Raw genomic sequence first — 19,501 nt, forward strand, 5'->3', positions numbered from 1 at the left:
AGTTCTGAATCTTGTCTAGATAATTTTGAATGACCTTTGCTGCTGCAACGGTGTTTGCCACACCTATTTTTGTGTCGTCTGCAATTTTAACAAGTTTGCTTACTATACCAGAATCTAAGCATTAATGTAGATTAGGAATAGCAGAGGACCTAATACTGTTTTCTACATGTTACCCACTCCTTAATTTATGTGCATGCATTTGAATCCCTACTGCGTTCAGATGTTTCTCTGTGCATGTCAAGTTTCATTTGTCTGCTGTTGAATTCTTCAGTTCTGCTAACACTAAACCATTGAAGGAGCGTAACTTATTGCTGACGTGACTGTATGTTAAACATAAATAATAAAAGGAGTGGGTGGGGAATGATGAAATATAAACGTTGCAGACAAACAAACATAGCTGAGTGCATAGCAATAAACTTTATATCATTAAACCTTGAAACAATAACTCGTTCCACCTGAAAAAAACTGAAGTCTAAAGGTTGAGTCAGAAGGTGGTTAATGTGACGTACAGCTTTCAGTTAAATGTCAATTCCAAAACAGCATTGCCAAGGCATGTCATTCTCATTTTGTTTCCTTTCCCATACACTATTTAACATTTATAAAAACTAATTTCCTCCTCTTGGTTTCACATGCCACAGTTCATATGAAAAGCGGCATAAATGTGGTTAAGATTTCTTCAGTTCACTACATGGCAGGTTATTAAAAGGAAGCTGCAAGTAAACAAACTTAAAGGGAGATACGTCAGTACAGCCATTTTTTTGCGTGTGCTTCCCACTTACACACTCACATAAACATACGCAGAAAATGATTTGTAGTACTCCCACCCCCCCCCCCCAAGAGGAACTATCTGGATTGGTAACTGAGCTTGACTTGCACAATACAGAAAATTGCATCATATTTGCCCAGCAGGAAAAAAAAAACACAAAGAGAAAGAGCAATGGGTGTTTCTTGATCAACAGAGAGTCAGCTATAAAAACAGCGTTTACATGAAATACATGAGGGGGAAGACAGAAATGACTAAATTGTTATTTTTCTCCAAAGTGTTTGCTATGAACATTCAGATTAGCATAAACATGGCTGGTTTGAGTAAAAATGCTACAAACAACAGTCCTGAGGCAACTCTTTTGCTTTGACACATGCTTTTACCAGAACTTATTGTATTAATATCTTGTTTGTATTAAATAAATAACACGTGTACAAAAGTGCTTGACTTTAAATTATGGCACTAACTGTTTCCCTCCTTTATTATAAAATGATTGCATTGTTTTTTTAATAGTACCGAGTCATTTCCACTACTTTACCAAAAGCTTAGATATTTATATAGGTTGTGTTCCACAGAATCTTGAATTGACTCTTGCTTTTATCTAGTTAAGCACAGACAAGAAAGTAAAACATGGCAATATTGAAATATTGCATTTTGATTTATGTGTAACTTTTATTTTGGTTATGCAAACGTTAAACAAATAATACAGCAAGTTTGTTGACAGAGCGGACTACAGCTTGTTATGAATCTATGCCGATCTTGCCTTTTCTAATAGACAGCCCTGATTATAATACGCTCTGCTTGATCTCTCATAGCAGCAGCAGCGTAAAACATGTCAGCAGCCTGTACCAGCAGGAGAAGGACACTGTGAACAGTGCCCGAGACTCAGGCTACGACTCTCTGAAGAGGAAACTCAGCATCCTGGATCGGCTCATCCAGGCCCATCCAGTGTGGTTGCTGCTCACTTTGAGTGACGACGAGGCACACCGAATCCTGCAGCAACAGCAGCCTGGGGTGAGACAAGTATTTAACACACTTCACAGGGATGGAAAGAAGAATCCCATTGCTTAGCGGGTTGATCTATTCCTGGTTTTATTATGAGTTTAAGACACACCTGAGCTTGTTGCCTATACACTGTGACTAATTAAGCTTGTAGTAAAACCTGGAATGGATGAAACTGTGATTAAATAGGAGTCTTGTTTCCACCCCTGCTTCTTGCATCAGTGAGATTGGTGTATTTCTATTTATTTTTAAACATTTTATTATTTATTTGTTCATTAGAAAAGTGTGGAATGTGGTCAGGTGGGAATTGAATTATTGAAGTCAATTTGCCCTGGCCACACTCTATAAAAGAACAAAGGACATGTTTGCTTAGAGATGATATGGCACGGGGCTGTATTGCCTCTTTTGTGTGTGTGGGTCAAGAAAGTCTCAGCGTCAGTGTATATATTTTACCGTAGTTTACGCACTTATATACAACAAAACCAAAACAAAATCCCAGCTCCTTTTTGGAGCACTAACTAACACAATTTGTCTTTAAACAAACGTAAGGCAGGTAAAACCAAACACATATCTTGAAAATACCTTTCTTTTGTCTTAAGTTTATGTTCTTCAAAACCCACACCATAATCCGTTTCCTGGCAGTGTCTACTATTATAAAACAACCTCTCCTACATGCTCTCCCACTCAGGCTAGGCCTACTGCCTTTAGTGAACCACCTCTCTAAGCAAACATGTCCTTTGTTCTTTTATAGGGTGTGGCCAGGGAAAATTGACTTCATTAATTCAATTTCCACCTGACCACATTCCACACTTTTCCAATGAACTAATAAAGCAATTTATCAATTAAACACTAACGTGTGGCTGTGTAAAAGTGGTCATCTTGACCCCAAGCTGTTAGTTATATAATGTCTTAAGAATGAAGATATTATTTGTTTATTTAGCAGACACCTTTATCCAAGATGATTTACCGAGACTAGGGGGTGTGAACAATGCATACACTGCAGAGTCACTTACAACAACGTCTCACCCGAAAGACAGAGCACAAGGAGGTTAAGTGACTTTCTCAGGGTCACACAATGAGTCAGTGAGTGAGCTGAGATTTGAACTGTGGACTTCCTTGTTACAAGCCCTTTTCTTTAACCACTGGACCATGCAAAGCAGATTTAGTGGAATTTGAAAAAATTAATAAAAATTATGCTTTAGAATTTTTGGCACAAATAAAGGAGTTTCATAAAGTCAAGGAGAAGAAAATGTTAATTATAATACAATATTATCATATAAAGGTCTAACAGAGGCTATTAAACAAGGGAAAAATACCAGCCCAGGATGTTTAAGAAACCAAAAATATGTAAACTGTTAACCACAATAATTAACAAGAAAAGAAATAACTTGGAAACTAAGATAAAAGGACAGGAATATGTAAAAAAATAAAATAAAATTAAATAAGGAAGGGGTGTTACAGATATACACAGGTGGATCAAAGACACAAAATCTGTGAAAACAGGATATGCTTATTATGTACAAACATTTGAAATATGTAAAAGGCGAAGATTATCAAATCATTAATTGGTATTTACTGCAGAATTGGTGGCAATTCTAATTGTCAGTTTTCGTCTCTTGTTTTAAGGGAATTTTCTTATTTATTTTTAGACACAAAGGGGATTTTTTATGCAGTATCATCAGGGCCTGTCCTGTATCACTCCACCCCTACCTGTCATAAATCCTATTCTTGCCTCTGGCACAGGATATGAAAAAAGACAACTGGGCATACCTCTAGCACAGAGACAGATTGTGTCATCCATAGCTTTAGGCAAGGGATAGTTAAAGTAAACATTCCATAGTGGGCCACCTTAGACTATTTCTGTTCCGTATACCTTCTGAAGTAATCAAGATCAGAAAAATGTGGAATAACCACAGTACCACCTAGTAAGTGTAGACTTTTAAGTGGAGGAAACTCAGTGAGATCTATTATATCCTGCAGAAGCTTCTGCTAAACGAATGGGCAGGCAGTAGTTCTGATGGAGCTGTTGCACCTCATTGTCCTTCTCCTGTTAGATCTTCCTGGTGAGGAAATCAGCTAATCTGCAAAAGAAGGTTATATCCCTGTGCCTTGGCACGGAATTCGGACCCTCCATCAGAGACTTCCCAATAAAGGAGAGTCAGTGCAGTGAGTATGCCCTCTAGTACACTAGCTACATACGCACATTCACTTATGTTGTGTGTATTGATGGCACTTTTAAAATGTATTAGTGGTTTGGTATTCAATTGGAACTGTTACAACTGTTGTAACAGTTTTAAAGTGATTGTGTTTAGGAATTAAACATGTATACAAGATACCTACAGATTGTAGATGAAACCATAGAATGAACTTACAGATACCATTTAACATTTAAAATAATCCAATCTTTATATTACCCCCTCAACTGAACACGTACTGGATACAACTCCATCTATTCAACTATCCATACCTGAATTGATTTGTTAACAACACCTCACCTTTACAGTATTTTAACACCACACAGCTGGTGCATCAAGACTTGTGGCTGTAGTCTAGTGTGGTCAAACTGTTGAATTCCTTACCAAAAACCTTTCTCTACTGTATAGTCGTACTTCGCCAAAAGGAAAGTAGCAACTGAAAAATTGCAAGGCATGTTCTGTCATAAATAATATCCTTCAGAAATTGAAAAATTGTTAACAAAATTAAAGCTTCAGCAGGTGATTAGTAAAAGTTGACCCTGTTTCTTATGACATAGGAAAAGGCCCCCAGTAGTTGATAACAGATTTATTCCCTCCCCCTGTCTGGAAAGTTATTGATCCAAGGATCGCACATTTTTTAAAACATGTTTTATTGGGACACAGTATGTCACAGTCTGTACACTGTGTTTTGGCTTACAACCAGCACTGTGTTTTGCAATAAAACCCAACTGGATTCATAAATCAATATATCCTGCAGTGGGAAACACTTGATTACAAAGAATATTCATGTTTTAGGACCTGTCAGCTATTAAATATCCTTTACATTCAATAGCTATGCACCTCATATCCTGAATAGCAAAATATATCGGATACTAACCTTGTACTGCCAGTTGTAAACAACATTCACTTCCATTTTCTGGACATTCTGAGTGGCTCATTATTCTAGTCTTTGACGTGCTAGACTATTGTCAACACACATGCCTTGGTCTCTTTTAGAACTTCTGCCTGCAGAATGTCCAGAGAGAAGCTTACCTAAGAGTTTTTTTAAATTTTTTTTTTATGAATGATGAGATAAAAGGGTTAGTAGCGGTTACTACTGACCATATTAGCAGGAATCCTTCAAATCTAAAGCAGCAAAGAAACCACAACACTCCAGTTGACTGAGTGATACGGTCCCCCATTGTTCTATGTGTGTGGCAAAACTTGGATGCAGACTGGAAACAAAATTGACACTTTAAACTCATTAAGAGGGTTTTCCATTCAGGTGAAGCTTGAGGTATGGGGATGCATACATTGCCACAGCAGTACGGTACAGTACTTGTGATACATGAGCTTAGCAGAATCAATGCTTGTCTCCTAGAACTGAATTTGCTCTCTTTAATTTTTTTAATTTTTTTTTTTGTCAGCCGAGCAGTGTTTTATTTTTGGGTGTGAGTTAATGTTTTACTTTTTGTTTAAAACATTAATTTTATTCCAGCAGGCATTGCTAACAGATTACCAATTCCTCTACCTGTGCTATTTTTGCTCTCAACATGCAGTCTGCCCAGATGTTTTTCATTATGAAGGAGCCTTTTACTTCTTGTATGTTACAAAAACAAGCTTTTCGTTTCCACTGAAATAGGTCAGTTCCATTGCAGCAAGAGCTCCATTGGACTTTTGCAATACCAATTGTATTTATTTATGTTGACTTTTTCTTTTGTTGCTTTTCTTTCTGTAGCCTTTTCTCTGGAAGGATCTGGTATCAGTTTTGCGGATTTGTTTAGACTCATTGCTTTCTACTGCATCAGCAGGTAAGACAGAGAAACAAAGTTGGTGATGAAAATTTAAATATAAATGCAGAATTGTGATATACGTGGATCTTATGCATTTACCTGTATTAGAACTACAAAACTATGTGAATGAAGTCAGCCAGCCCAAGATGCACTTTGTGTTTATATTAGCTCTCAATGTACCACAGCATGGTATCAACCCCATGCATTCCAAGTGCAAAGGGATACTTTCAAGTACTACTTTATTTTTTTCAGCAGTGTGGTTTAGTGGTACAGTAAGCATTATGAATCCGAGGTACATAATTCAAAGTGTATAAGTGCTTTATTTTTAAATCCGTTATGGAACATTTCACATTAATTCTAGCACTGTCCCCACACTGCCTGGCTATGATGATTGGCAAGTTTGGTTTCATCCAATTGTTTGATAATGGTACAGATTTGAGAAAGCTATTGTGGGTTAACATAGGATTCACGCTACTATTACTACAGCAATTAATCATGTTTTAAACAGCTGTTTCTATCTCTGCACATGCACTGATGTAAGGAGACTAGAACTTAGGAAGCAAAATTGTTGTGGTTTTCTTGGAGCAAGGTTCTGCCTGGAAGCAGGCATGAAATCTTTTTTGCTCGCTATTGTTCGAATGCAGAACTGCACGCACAGTTGTGCTCTTTGTCATTTTTTTTTTTCTAATCAGCTCAGCTCCAAACGCTTTTGAACTAAAATGTATTGATGCATCACTGGCAGCTAGAAAGCAAGGCTAAAATGGAAAGAAACTTTTACCCCCAGTGTGTTACAAATACTGTATTATACAATCCCTCCCATGGGTCTTGTACATTCAACTAATTCCCCTTCTGAAAAAGAACACCCCAACAACTTTGTTCCCTTGCCATAATTCTGTATAAGTAAAATATGACCTATATTGCTTGAGGGGAAAAGTGTATGCATTTTTAGCTTAACTGTGTTGGAAACTAAAAAAGAAAAGTAAAACAGACACAAAGAGTTTTATCTATTTGATTTATATCTCTTCTCTTTACACACACCAAACAAAAAAAAAGGCACACATTGCCTGGACATGGATCTTCAGAAAGCAGTCAAAAGCAATCAAACCTCAAGTTTAAAACCCTTCCCCTAAGCTGTTTTTCATTTCAGTGCAACTTTGAGTAAATGGCATCCTGCCAGGCAATGTATAGCTCTTCCCTTTCTGAGACAACCATACTAACTGCCACTCCTTCTTTTGGAAGGGACGTCCTACCCTTCACCTTGAGGTTACCAGAGGCGATCGCAGCAGCGATGACACAGGCAGACCTCGAAGAGATTGCTCAGCTGGGAGTTGGTAAGCACACCTTTCTTGCTTTGCTGTAGAATGGAAAATAGATTTCAGACCTTTCAAGCTGTATACATTCAAATTAATCTGTTTGTTAGTGTTGTACTGTGTTGAAGTATGTATAATCTGCGTTTTAACATCTTGAATTATAAAGGCAAAACTAATACTCATATTAAGATATAACGAATAGGAACTAACTGTCTAGATATATTTAAGGATTGTTTTTTTTGTAAATAAATCTAATTACAGTCTCATACATACGCACCTACAGTTTGTTGTTTTAGAGTCTTACATATCTAGATAACTACTCGGCCAGTTGTAATGGAACATTCTTTAGCTTTATCTTAATGAGAGCATCTGAATCTCTGGGTAGTGGTATATGGAGGCATGTAGGAATCTTACGTGCAGGTAATGGTGATTTATTTCTACATGATTCAGTCACATTAATTAGCAGTTATCTACAGTGGCTTGCGAAAGTATTGACCCCCCTTGGCATTTTTCCTATTGTTGCCTTACAACCTGGAATTAAAATGGATTTTTTGGGGGTTTGTATCATTTGGTTTACACAACATGCCTACCACTTTGAAGATGCACAATATTTTTTATTGTGAAACAAACAAGAAATAAAACAAAAAAACAGAAAACTTGAGCGTGCATAAGTATTCACCCCCCCAAAGTCAATACTTTGCAGAGCCACCTTTTGCAGCAATTATAGCTGCAAGTCTCTTGGGGTATGTATCTATAAGCTTGACACATCTAGCCACTGGGATTTTTGCCCATTCTTCAAGGCAAAACTGCTCCAGCTCCTTCAAGTTGGATGGGTTCCGCTGGTGTACAGCAATCTTTAAGTCATACCACAGATTCTCAATTGGATTGAGGTCTGGGCTTTGACTAGGCCATTCCAAGACATTTAAATGTTTCCCCTTAAACCACTCGAGTGTTGCTTTAGCAGTACGCTTAGGGTCATTGTCCTGCTGGAAGGTGAACCTCCGTCCCAGTCTCAAATCTCTGGAAGACTGAAACAGGTTTCCCTCAAGAATTTCCCGGTATTTAGCGCCCTCAATCATTCCTTCAATTCTGACCAGTTTCCCAGTCCCTGCTGATGAAAAACATCCCCACAGCATGATGCTGCCAACACCATGCTTCACTGTGGGGATGGTGTTCTCGGGGTGATGAGAGGTGTTGGGTTTGCGCCAGACATAGCGTTTTCCTTGATGGCCAAAAAGCTCAATTTTAGTCTCATCTGACCAGAGTACCTTCTTCCATATGTTTGGGGAGTCTCCCACATGCCTTTTTGCGAACACCAAACGTGTTTGCTTATTTTTTTCTTTAAGCAATGGCTTTTTTCTGGCCACTCTTCCGTAAAGCCCAGCTCTGTGGAGTGTACGGCTTAAAGTGGTCCTATGGACAGATACTCCAATCTCCGCTGTGGAGCTTTGCAGCTCCTTCAGGGTTAACTTTGGTCTCTTTGTTGCCTCTCTGATTAATGCCCTCCTTGCCTGGTCTGTGAGTTTTAGTGGGCGGCCCTCTCTTGCCAGGTTTGTTGTGGTGCCATATTCTTTCCATTTTTTAATAATGGCTTTAATGGTGCTCCGTGGGATGTTCAAAGTTTCGGATATTTTTTTATAACCCAATCCTGATCTGTACTTCTCCATAACTTTGTCCCTGACCTGTTTGGAGAGCTCCTTGGTCTTCATGGTGCCGCTTGCTTTGTGGTGCCCCTTGCTTAGTGGTGTTGCAGACTCTGGGGCATTTCAGAACAGGTGTATATATACTGAGATCATGTGACAGATCATGTGACACTTAGATTGTACACAGGTGGACTTTATTTAACTAATTATGTGACTTCTGAAGGTAATTGGTTGCACCAGATCTTATTTAGAGGCTTAATAGCAAAGGGGGTGAATACATATGCACGCACCACTTTTCCGTTATTTATTTTTTAGAATTTTTTTAAACAAGTTATTTTTTTCATTTCACTTCACCAATTTGGACTATTTTGTGTTTGTCCATTACATGAAATCCAAATAAAAATCAATTTTAATTCCAGGTTTTAAGGCAACAAAATAGGAAAAATGCCAAGGGGGGAGGTCAATACTTTCGCAAGCCACTGTATAAATGGGGTTAATTAAGAGTTTAGTGACTCACTAAGAGGTGCTACACTTTTCTTTATAGTTCATCATGAGCAGTGAGGGATCTCATAAATTATTTCTTAATTGCACTCCTGGGGTGCAGTGAAGCCAAAGTCAATGTCTGCAGAAATTAACACCTTGGACCATTTTGCTGGATTAGATCATCACTAAATCCTGAAACGAGTGTTTTGGGCGGGTGTGTAACCACACAATACATTCAAATCAGTGAAATCAGGTTGCATGATTTGAAGCCAATAGTTTGAAAAATCCGAAACATGTGTTACTTTTTTTTTTATTGGTACAGCTGCTTACATGGCAGAAAAAAAAATACAGTATCTTACTGTGAGAAATCAAACCATAAAATTCTATTTGAAAAAAAAAACGTATAAAAATATATTACAAGAAATCTTTCATGTGTTTTTGAGAAATACTTTGGGTAAAAACTTTTGTGGTTTTTAGCTATGGGTGAAACTTTTATTTTACATGTATCCGTATGTGACAACTCTAAATACATATCTATGCTTTCCATACTGAAATGAAAAGCTTTGAAAGTTCATAATTATAAAAGGATTTACCTTAATTGTTGGGATAGTTCACAACTGAAACACTTGTTCAGGCAGGCAAATGTGTTACTAGTGATTCTATATATATATATATATATATATATATATATATATATGATTGCATAGTAACTATTTCTACTTGCAACTGAATTGATTAACTATTACATTAATAATTGAAGGCAGTGACTGTACTGGCATGTACAGGCATGAGAACACACGTGGCTTTTTTAATTTACAGTTTGGTACCATTTTGTTGTGTGTATTTATTGATCTAAGTTATGTATTTATTTATGTTCTGTCTATTACAGTTTTTACCTTTTATTTTTTATTTATTTTTTCTCTCTCTAAAAGTTAATATACACTACTCACTGGATTGCTATAGTGTCAACCCATATAGTTCTATACTTTCCTAAAATGAAAGATGACCCTTATTAGGTACTGAGCCACTTGCTGAGGTATCCTAATCATTCAAGACTCTTGTCAGTGCACACAGGGTCATACATTTGATTTTGGTCAAAATTAATATAGCGAAAGGGTGATGGTAATTACTAATGTAATAAATACACATTGTTTAGGGGAGGCGGGCTACAGGAAGGATATAGGCTTTTAACAAAAGTGGATATGATTTGATATCACTGTCTAAACATTGTGTATAAACTATACATTGTGCAGGTTGTCCTATTCAGTTATGTGTGTGAGCAGGACAATATTACTGGAATTATGAGACACACATGTCATATGGATATTACATTGTTGAGGATGTTATCTGAGGGAAATATATTTATGATCAAACAATGCAATTATGTCAGATAAAATAGCATAAATGAGGTTGTGTCCTGGCCAGGATCAGGGCATATACAGTATACATGCCAGTGCATTATCCCACAGTGTCCAACAATGCTGTTAATTTAATTATGTGGACTGGCACTGTAAAGGAGTGACTGTTCCCGCACACTGGGAACTTTCACCCACTCTGCTGTCCATAAAGACAATGGGCGTCAAATTATAACATTTTTCCAATTAGATATGCAGTCACAAGTGATCCCAAGAACACAGATAAAGACCAGCTGTGGCACTTGAAGTGTTAACTGTACAAGTCAGATTTCATGACTCTGGCAAGACCTTCACAGTCCATACATATTTTTGGTAGCGAATACAGCTATAAATAGAAAAGGGATGGATTCGTACTTCAAGGGCAGTACTGCCTGTAGTAATTCGGTTTTAATTCTGTATTCCCTTCTTCATTGTCAGGGTTATGTAATGCTTACTCTTGTAGTGTAATGTCTGTGTTACATATGTTTTGTGCAAACCCAATATTTGTCGCCCAGTGACTTCTTGCCCCCAGAATAACACAGACATTTTAGTGGAAGCCCACTTATCTCCTGAATGGAATTTTCATGCTATTGTAATGCACACATTTCTGGTTGCCTGATATCTTGGTTCCTGTTTTGTTTTCTTACCAGATCAAGTTATATAACAGGACATATTTTTTTTTATTTGAATTCTGCAACAAATGTTTTTGTACTGTAGCAGATGTGTTTTTTTTTTTTTCTTTATGGAAATATCTAACCCAGGCGACATACAGACCTATTGTATAGGTGATGATCACTATGACTAAAAACATTTTTAAAAGTTTAGAAAAAAACATGGTAAGAGCTGTTCAAAATATTTTTTTCAATAGTTTTCACTGCTTCTACATAACAGGAAAATGCTGAGGAGAGACCAGAGAGAAAACACACACACACACACACACACACACACACACACACACACAGACACACACAGACACACACACACACACAGACATTTGTGGTCCGCCCACTGCTGTTTCTAGCCTGAGTCACCCTAGAAGTAAGGGTGTGAGATGCACTTGTGCTTCAGTTTAGTGCAGAGACTCCAGAGCAGAGCTGCTTATCTTGTTCAGACAGTCTATTGAGAGTGTGCACTTGTCAGGAGCTGGGAGAGTTTATACTGTTTGATTTAAATTTTTATTATTATTATTATTTTTCTCCTGGCTTTTCCTTTTCTTTAACAGAATTCTGGGACTCTCCTCTTTACAACAAACAGCAGAGACCCCCCGTTCGTCCTGCTCATCCCCTGCCTTCAGACAGTGTTTGCAGGCTACAGAGGCAGCAGCAGGTCCCCCCTACCAAGGGCTTGCATTCCCTGTGGACACGTGCGCCTTCGGAGCTGGACTGCAGCCAGACCAAAGGGGCTTTGTGCTTCGTTAACCCCCTGTTCCTAGAAGTGCACCATCAGGACGCAGGCAACAGCAGTGGCAGCTCGCTTAAACGACTCAAGAACCGAGACCCCATTTCCCCGGATTGGTTCCGCTCGAGACCACCGAGACCCACGCCACCTAGGAAAGCCCACCCCCTCAGTAAAGACAGCAAGCAAGTTAGCATGCCAGAAACCGTCAGCTGGATCAAGCAGCAACAAATAGAGGTGGACAACTTGGGTGTTGGTCCCATCAAAAATGCCACCCCAATCCCTCCACCCCGTCTTAAGAAATACATGAGCTTCTCGGAGGTCGAGGGCAACAAAAAATCTGAAATGGGAGACTCTGATATCTCATCTGAAAAACTCTGGGCTGTGGTAGCCAGGAACCTTGGCAGAGGTCCTGGTGTGGAGCCAGTTCTGACAAGCAGCCACAATGCGAGCGTGAACTGTCTGGCCCCCTGCTTACAGGAGAGACTGAGCGACATGAGCCTTTCAACGTCCTCCTCAGACTCGCTGGATTATGACAACAGCTACGATTACAGGGCCGATAGTGACCCGGAGAGCATGGCCCCGCCACTGAAGCCCAAGGAAAAGCACAGAAGCTCCTTCTTCATGCCCCGCATCGTAAAGACCCAGTTCCAGAAAGTCAGCGAGGTGTTTAACTCCTTCATGACCCCCGAGAAGAGGATGGTGAAGAAGATAACCGAGATCTCGCAGGACAAGCGCACCTACTTCGGCTGCCTGGTGCAGGATTACATCAGCTTTCTGCAGGAGAACAAGGGCTGCCACATCTCTGGAGCAGATATGCTGCAGACCATCCGCCAGTTCATGACGCAGGTGAAGAACTACCTGGCACAGAGCTCGGAGCTTGACCCACCCATTGAGTCACTCATCCCAGAAGAAAAAATCGGTAAGTCAGTTATTTAATCAATTGCTTAGCAATGGTTTTCTAATTGTACTGAAAACTTAACAATGCAGAATGGTTTTTATGTTTGTTTTATATGCCTTGTCCTTTCTTGCTGGATCTGTGTGAAATTGTTTCAAATTTTAAATCTTAATTTGTTAGATTTCCTCTGAAAACGATTAATACAGTGGAGAATAAAGAAATTAAAGATGAACTATATTGGTACTATATAAAGGCATAAGCATAGCTTTCAAAACATTTTGATGGAATCGGATACCAGAGTTCTCTAAGCACCAAGCAGGTGCAGTGCCCAAGCTGGATTCCCACACTGCACCTCACCTGGTCTTCATGACCTTGCAGCCCCTGGCTTCTGTAGTGATTACCATTCCTGTACTTTTGTTGGTGGATTTTTATTAATGTTTTTCTAACCAGGACTTTTATGTTGGTTCTTATTTTTTTTATTTTTTTTTGTTCTGTGACCTTCACCCTCCTTAGCTGCTAATACAGTTTTGTTACTAGTTTATTCTTCGATGTATGGGGATTCGTGTACAGTATGAAGGTATGAGGTCATTGTTTTGAAACTCTTACTGCAGCTTTTCCTAAAATATTTAATGTTGGAGCATTAGAAGTTGCAAAACAGTTCAAGGTTTATTTGCACAAAACAAGGCAGATGGGATGCTGTTATATATATGCAATTTTAAAGTAATGCTCTGAGGTCTGTTTAGTTTATACTTGTATCAAACTGTACCTGACTGTTTTACATTATACAGTATAATCACTTTTTTTTTTTTTTTAGTAAATGTAATATTGAATTTCATCTTGGTTGTTCATACTGTAACACTAGAATGACACAGCCTCAATTGGCACTGGACTGAACTCCTGTCATATCATATCCTATCAGATCTTATCATACATAAACTTCCATTACGTATAGAATCCAACAGAGTACACTATTAAATTGGAATAGTTTCATGCACGCAAATCGTATATTAACAGATTTTAAATTTAAACAGTCTCCCTGATGAGAAATTAAAAACTCGGAGTAGACTTTTATTTTCAAAGTCTTGATTTCAGTCTCTTATTAGTTATGTTCTTGCCAGTTTCCACTGCTTAGACAGAGTGCGCCTACATAATATTTATTCATGGGATGGAAAATCCTGGGTCAAGAAATTTGAATTCTTTCTGCCAAGTTCAGCACAGTAATACATTATTCTTCCACAACCAGCAAGTTAAACAGTGTTGTAGGAGAGCAGGCAAAGAAATAGTCTTTGTGCAGTGTACTGTAGTAAATCAGCATTGTGTAACCCTCTTCTCCCAAACCCCAACAACATTTGCCTTTTTGTAATCCCAGACAAAAGATTATTACGTCACATCACTTTAACTGAGAGCGTGGACCTAGACATTTTAAACAAGACTGCAGGTCATCTAGACAACTGGAATACTAGCAAATGCTTTCACTAGTGAAACAATATCAGCTTTTTCATTGCTGAGTTTCGGTAAAGTTTATATTATATTTATCCTTACATTTGTTTGTGATGAGTACTGTAACTTGTCTTTGGACCTCCCTTGTACATTGTGAGCACAGTATTGTGTAAATGTGGAAATTGTAGCATGGTCTACATTCAGCAGTTTTCAGTGAGCTGCACATACTCCTTTTAGTGTCTCATATTTGATTGGTCAGGGTATAACATATTTGATTGGTCAGGGTATAATGTATTTGATTGGTCAGGGTATAATACATTTGATTGGTCAGGGTATAATGTATTTGATTGGTCAGGGTATAATGTATTTGATTGGTCAGGGTATAATGTATTTGATTGGTCAGGGTATAATGTATTTGATTGGTCAGGGTATAACGCATTTGATTGGTCAGGGTATAACGCATTTGATTGGTCAGGGTATAACGTATTTGATTGGTCAGGTTATAATGTATTTCATTGATCAGGGTATAATGTAAGTATACTTTGCTGATTTACAGTTAGCTGCCCTTTGGCTGAGGATGAGTGCAAGTACAAGACATGGCAAAGAAATTTACACCTCAACACTAATAAAGCATTGGACACCTTTGGCAGTATACTGAGTCACCCAACTTTCTGTATACTTAGAAAAAAAATTATTTATATATATATATACATATAGACACACAGACACACACAGTGATTGTTCTAATGCTGTATGTTTGTTGATTGGATTGGATTTTGTTTGGTTTATTCAGCATTAAAAGAAGCACAAGCTCTCAAGGGTGTGTCATTAATACTTGTAGTGCGATGTTGGGGCTGTTGGCGGTACAGAGTGCATCGTGTAAAGACTTACATTTTGAATAATGAATGCTGAGTTACTGTAAGTTTAAAAATATGTTTCATAAGAGCAGGTAAACACAGGACGTGCAGCACGATCCGCTGATCCGTAATTCTGGGATGTTTGTCGTTCCTTAATTTCCCAGCAGTATCAGTCTAGTTTCCACTACTACGGCTTTTAGATATGTTATCTGACTTTAAGAACCACTATCTGTTTATGAAGTCACATACACTATTTTCTTCATACCCTCAAATAATTGTCCAAAAGGGAAAGCAGAATAGTCATTTTACATTACCACTTATTGAGCCCTCAGAATACCACAGGGAGCTGCCATAAATAAAAATAACGCTGATCTCAGCACACGCACCAGATGGCAGACACAATGGCTGCTTTCACTTAAGTAAACTTAAGAAAAACCAAAAAAAAATGCTTCAATTAGTTAAATCCTTTAGACTTGTCCAGACAGCTGGAAATCAGCCAGGAAGGACTGGAAAGAGTGGCAGAAAGAATGAAAACCGAGAAGAAGACAGATTTATCAAGGTCATTACAAAACAATTTACACAACTGAATGTGCAAGACAAATAAAACTGCCAGTGATGCAAAACTAGTAACAAGCTAAAATATGCCTTTGTTACTAATTTGCAACATTGTATTTTCCTCTCACAAAACATGCTGCAAGTAGCCCTTTGGTGTGAAGACCTCGACATTAAAACCTCCCATAGGCATGTGAAAATGGGTTTTGTGGATTATGTATGTGACATATTATTATATTGTGTTTACAATCTCCGTCCCCTTTAGAGAGTCACAGCACTTCTGCTCTTTAATGCTGCTGACTCCAGATACCAGAAGGTATAGTTTACATCCTCGGTACGGCAGTAAAAATGCCAGCACTCCGGGTGAGAGGAAAGTGTGCTTTTAAAAAACTCAACGAATTGCCATTGATTGCTACTCCAACACATTAATGAATGGATTGATTTGAGGTAGGAGAACAGTAGGGCTTTCAAACTTCAGCAGTCTACCATGCATTATTAATAAAAGTGATAGCCCATAAAATGCCTGGTCCTTTGAAAGTAAACCTCATTCCATGTCCTTCTCCTCTTTATGCAGACGTGGTCCTGGAGAAGGCCATGCATAAGTGCATCCTGAAGCCCCTGAAGAGCCACATCGAAGCCAGCTTGAAGGACTTCCAAAAAGCCAGTGGCTCCTGGAAGCAACTGGAGGAGAACCTGGAGCTGGCCAAGCAGAAAAAGCCCCAGGAGCTTGGGGTGGATGCGAGTGCTCCGGACTCAAGCACCATCGAGAAGATCCGCCAGAAGTTTGTCACCATGCAGAAGATGTACTCACCTGAGAAGAAGGTGACCCTGCTGCTGGGGGTCTGTAAGCTCATCTACACAGTCATGGAGAACAACTCAGGTAGGAGCCACTGCCTCTTTTCTGCATGAAGGAGGTGTACATGGGGTTAACACTCTGCTAGTCATGAAAACACGCTTGGATGCCAGTCTTACAGTATAGGAAGATGGGGAGCTGGGCAAACACATTGATTTGCCACTTATGGAAATGTATACTTATGTACTGTGAACTACTCAGCTGTAAAACTATATTAAAGTCAACCACAGAGATGGTGCATCTGACTTTCCAGCATAATTAATTTGAAATAATTAAAACACACAGCCTTAGCCGTAAAGGTGGTAATTTGACGATAGTGTTTTTTAGTGTATTTCTCAGAAACAGGGTGGTGTGCAAATGGGTTTGGGATGGGGCCATTGATTGTGTTTGTGTTCACAGGGAGGATGTATGGAGCTGACGACTTCCTTCCCATGTTGACCTATGTGCTGGCTCAGTGTGACATGCCTGAGCTAGACACTGAGATTGAGTACATGATGGAGCTCCTGGACCCCTCACTGCTGCATGGGGAAGGTATGGGAAAGAATTGCATTGAGTTTTGGGAGTGTTTATCTATCAAAACGGGGACAGACTTCCTTTGTTCTGGTTAAAAGATGAATTACTTTTTAAAGCCAGGTATGATAAGTACATGGTCATGATCTGCAAAAGTAAAAAGCTACAACTGATACTGTAGATATGCAAAAAATATTTTCTTTGTTTAAAAATTATAATAATTCCAGAAAAGGGAGTCGGATTAACAAAAGGAACTAACGTTAAAGTTTTTTTGTTTTAAAGTTACATTTCAAAGACATGTCAGCTTGAACAATGGAGTAAACTTCCATTTTGAGGCACTCCAGTGGTTTATAAACTGTTGTGGTGTTATTACCAATATCAAGACTGATTGTAAGTAGTGGAAGTAGGATCAGCAGGGATATGGTTAAACTGAATTAAATCATTCAACTTGCAATGAAGTAACATGGCACTGCTCCGTGAGTTATTCAGTGGCAGGCAACCAAACTTAAAGGGAAATGACATTGTTTTTTCCATGGGAAGATTGACATATTTTAATGATTTTGAGGGAAGTCTTTTCAGACAGAACAGATGTTATTACATTTTGTGAATGTTTGGAACTTGGAAGATTGTTTAAGCAGAATTTAAACCCCTTACCTTCCTGGGCTTTATCTCTCATTTATCAAAGGTTTCCTCGAGGAACAATATGTACTGTACTTGGGACTTGAGAACAATAGAGTCCCCTGCAGCAATAACCAAGATAACGAGATGTATATCACAGCTCAGGCTTAATAACAAGTCACTTTATTCCTGTCAATGTACCCATCGTGTTACTCATTGGTCTTGAAAAACGGCATAGTGGTGCTGGGAGTATGGCTCGACTTCTTGAAATATTTGCCACTTTGCTGCTGGGGGATGTTCCAATGAGTGTCACAAAAAACACTCCCTGGGTTACAGGAAGCTGACTTCTCTGTAGAAGTACCATAGTTGTCACACTGATAATAGCAGCCATTGGTATTTGACACTCATGCTTGCCCAATACAAATCCATGCACCTCACTGTGCACTATTTAAAAGCACTGTCTGTAGATTGTTCTGTGGTTCGTTAAAGAGGTTGCCCAGCCATGGCTTTTGGTGATTAATAGGTATTTAGTTACCTGATTTGTCACTGAGCAGACCATGAGAGCAATGCCACAAAAGTAGGGTGTTTCTATTGTATGCACTGTTCTGTTAGTTTCCCAAGCAGAAGTAGGTGAAAAAAGTTCTATTATAACTAGAATACAAACAGTATTTTTTTTTTTTAATGTCTGTTCCTGATGGGGAGTGAATCAAAGGGTGCTGATAGAAAAAGATGAAGGAAAGATGTCGAATGCTGACCTTAGTATTAGAAATAGTGATTTTAAAAAAGTTTTTTTGTTGTCTTCCCTGCTGCAGCAATGTGAAAACAAATAGATTGCAGTTCCTGTTTTTAATAGTTTAGCACCATTTTAAATTCAATATTGCTTTGTGTTTAGCAGAAACCTCCTAGAAACATTCCAAACAAGTTGCACAATGCAAAGTGGTAATGCAGAAAATAAATAAAGTAACAATACCAGTCCAGCTGTTGGAATTATAAAGAAAAGTTTGCTGTCCTAAATATAGAGGAGAGCAGAACAACGATCATAGCCTAAAATAGCGAGTGGAACAATGTTACCTTCTGTTCATCATTTGGAACCAACATGTGCCTTATTCACAAGAACTTTTACCCTCAATTTGTCCCCAATCTGTCATTGCACAAAGTTTATTCTTGTGTTTTAAAATTCTCAAAAGACTCAGTTCTAAGATTTACATAGAATGAAAAAGGTATTTGTTATGAAATTGGACAGATGTTTCAACGAGAAGCCTTTGTAAGTGCATTTCGTGTTAACACTAAACTTTGGAGAAAGTTTACAAACAATAAAGGGTGAGTTAAAGTTTTGAGCTATGAAATCTATTGAATTTGCATGTGGCTATTAAAAATTCTAAAGGATATACTGTATACCCATCCATTGTGATTTCTCTTCCAGGTGGATATTACCTGACCAGTGCCTTTGGAGCCATGTCACTGATCAAAAACTTCCAGGAGGAGCAGGCAGCCAGGCTGCTGAGCTCTGAGACCAGGAACACCCTGCACCAGTGGCACCGCAGGAGGACCACCAACCGGAGCATCCCTACTGTGGACGACTTCCAGGTATCTCCCTGATTTCCATGACAAAGGCTTTTTTTTAAGCAGTCAGCTGTGCATTTTGCATTGAGCTGCAGGTCTTCCAGTTCCTAGTGGGAAGTGGATATGCAAAGCCTTAAGGATACATTTATTCTTATCTAATTTTTGTTTTTCAGCTGCATGTGTTTTGCCTTTTTTTCTTAAGATGTATTATTTTACATGGCCCGATGAATCTGGATTTTTGGGTTTTGAGATC

General features: G+C 38.6%; 1 protein-coding gene across 3 annotated transcripts in view; it reads left to right on the plus strand.

The window, feature by feature from the left end:
• Positions 1–19,501, plus strand: part of LOC121316820 (ras and Rab interactor 2-like) — a 58,297-nt gene that overhangs the window by 36,563 nt on the left and 2,233 nt on the right. For 2 of the 3 annotated variants that reach the window (XM_041252043.1, XM_041252041.1), the window contains exons 4-11: positions 1,579–1,777; positions 3,820–3,931; positions 5,678–5,750; positions 6,972–7,063; positions 11,785–12,879; positions 16,279–16,584; positions 16,957–17,088; positions 19,109–19,272. In XM_041252043.1, the coding sequence (XP_041107977.1) occupies positions 1,579–1,777; positions 3,820–3,931; positions 5,678–5,750; positions 6,972–7,063; positions 11,785–12,879; positions 16,279–16,584; positions 16,957–17,088; positions 19,109–19,272 (2,173 nt within the window). The remainder of the gene's footprint in view (positions 1–1,578; positions 1,778–3,819; positions 3,932–5,677; positions 5,751–6,971; positions 7,064–11,784; positions 12,880–16,278; positions 16,585–16,956; positions 17,089–19,108; positions 19,273–19,501) is intronic. The other variant, XM_041252042.1, reaches the window with a different exon arrangement.

The sequence above is a fragment of the Polyodon spathula genome, chromosome 6 (genome assembly GCF_017654505.1).
Source record: "Polyodon spathula isolate WHYD16114869_AA chromosome 6, ASM1765450v1, whole genome shotgun sequence".
NCBI classification, from domain to species: Eukaryota; Metazoa; Chordata; class Actinopteri; order Acipenseriformes; family Polyodontidae; genus Polyodon; species Polyodon spathula.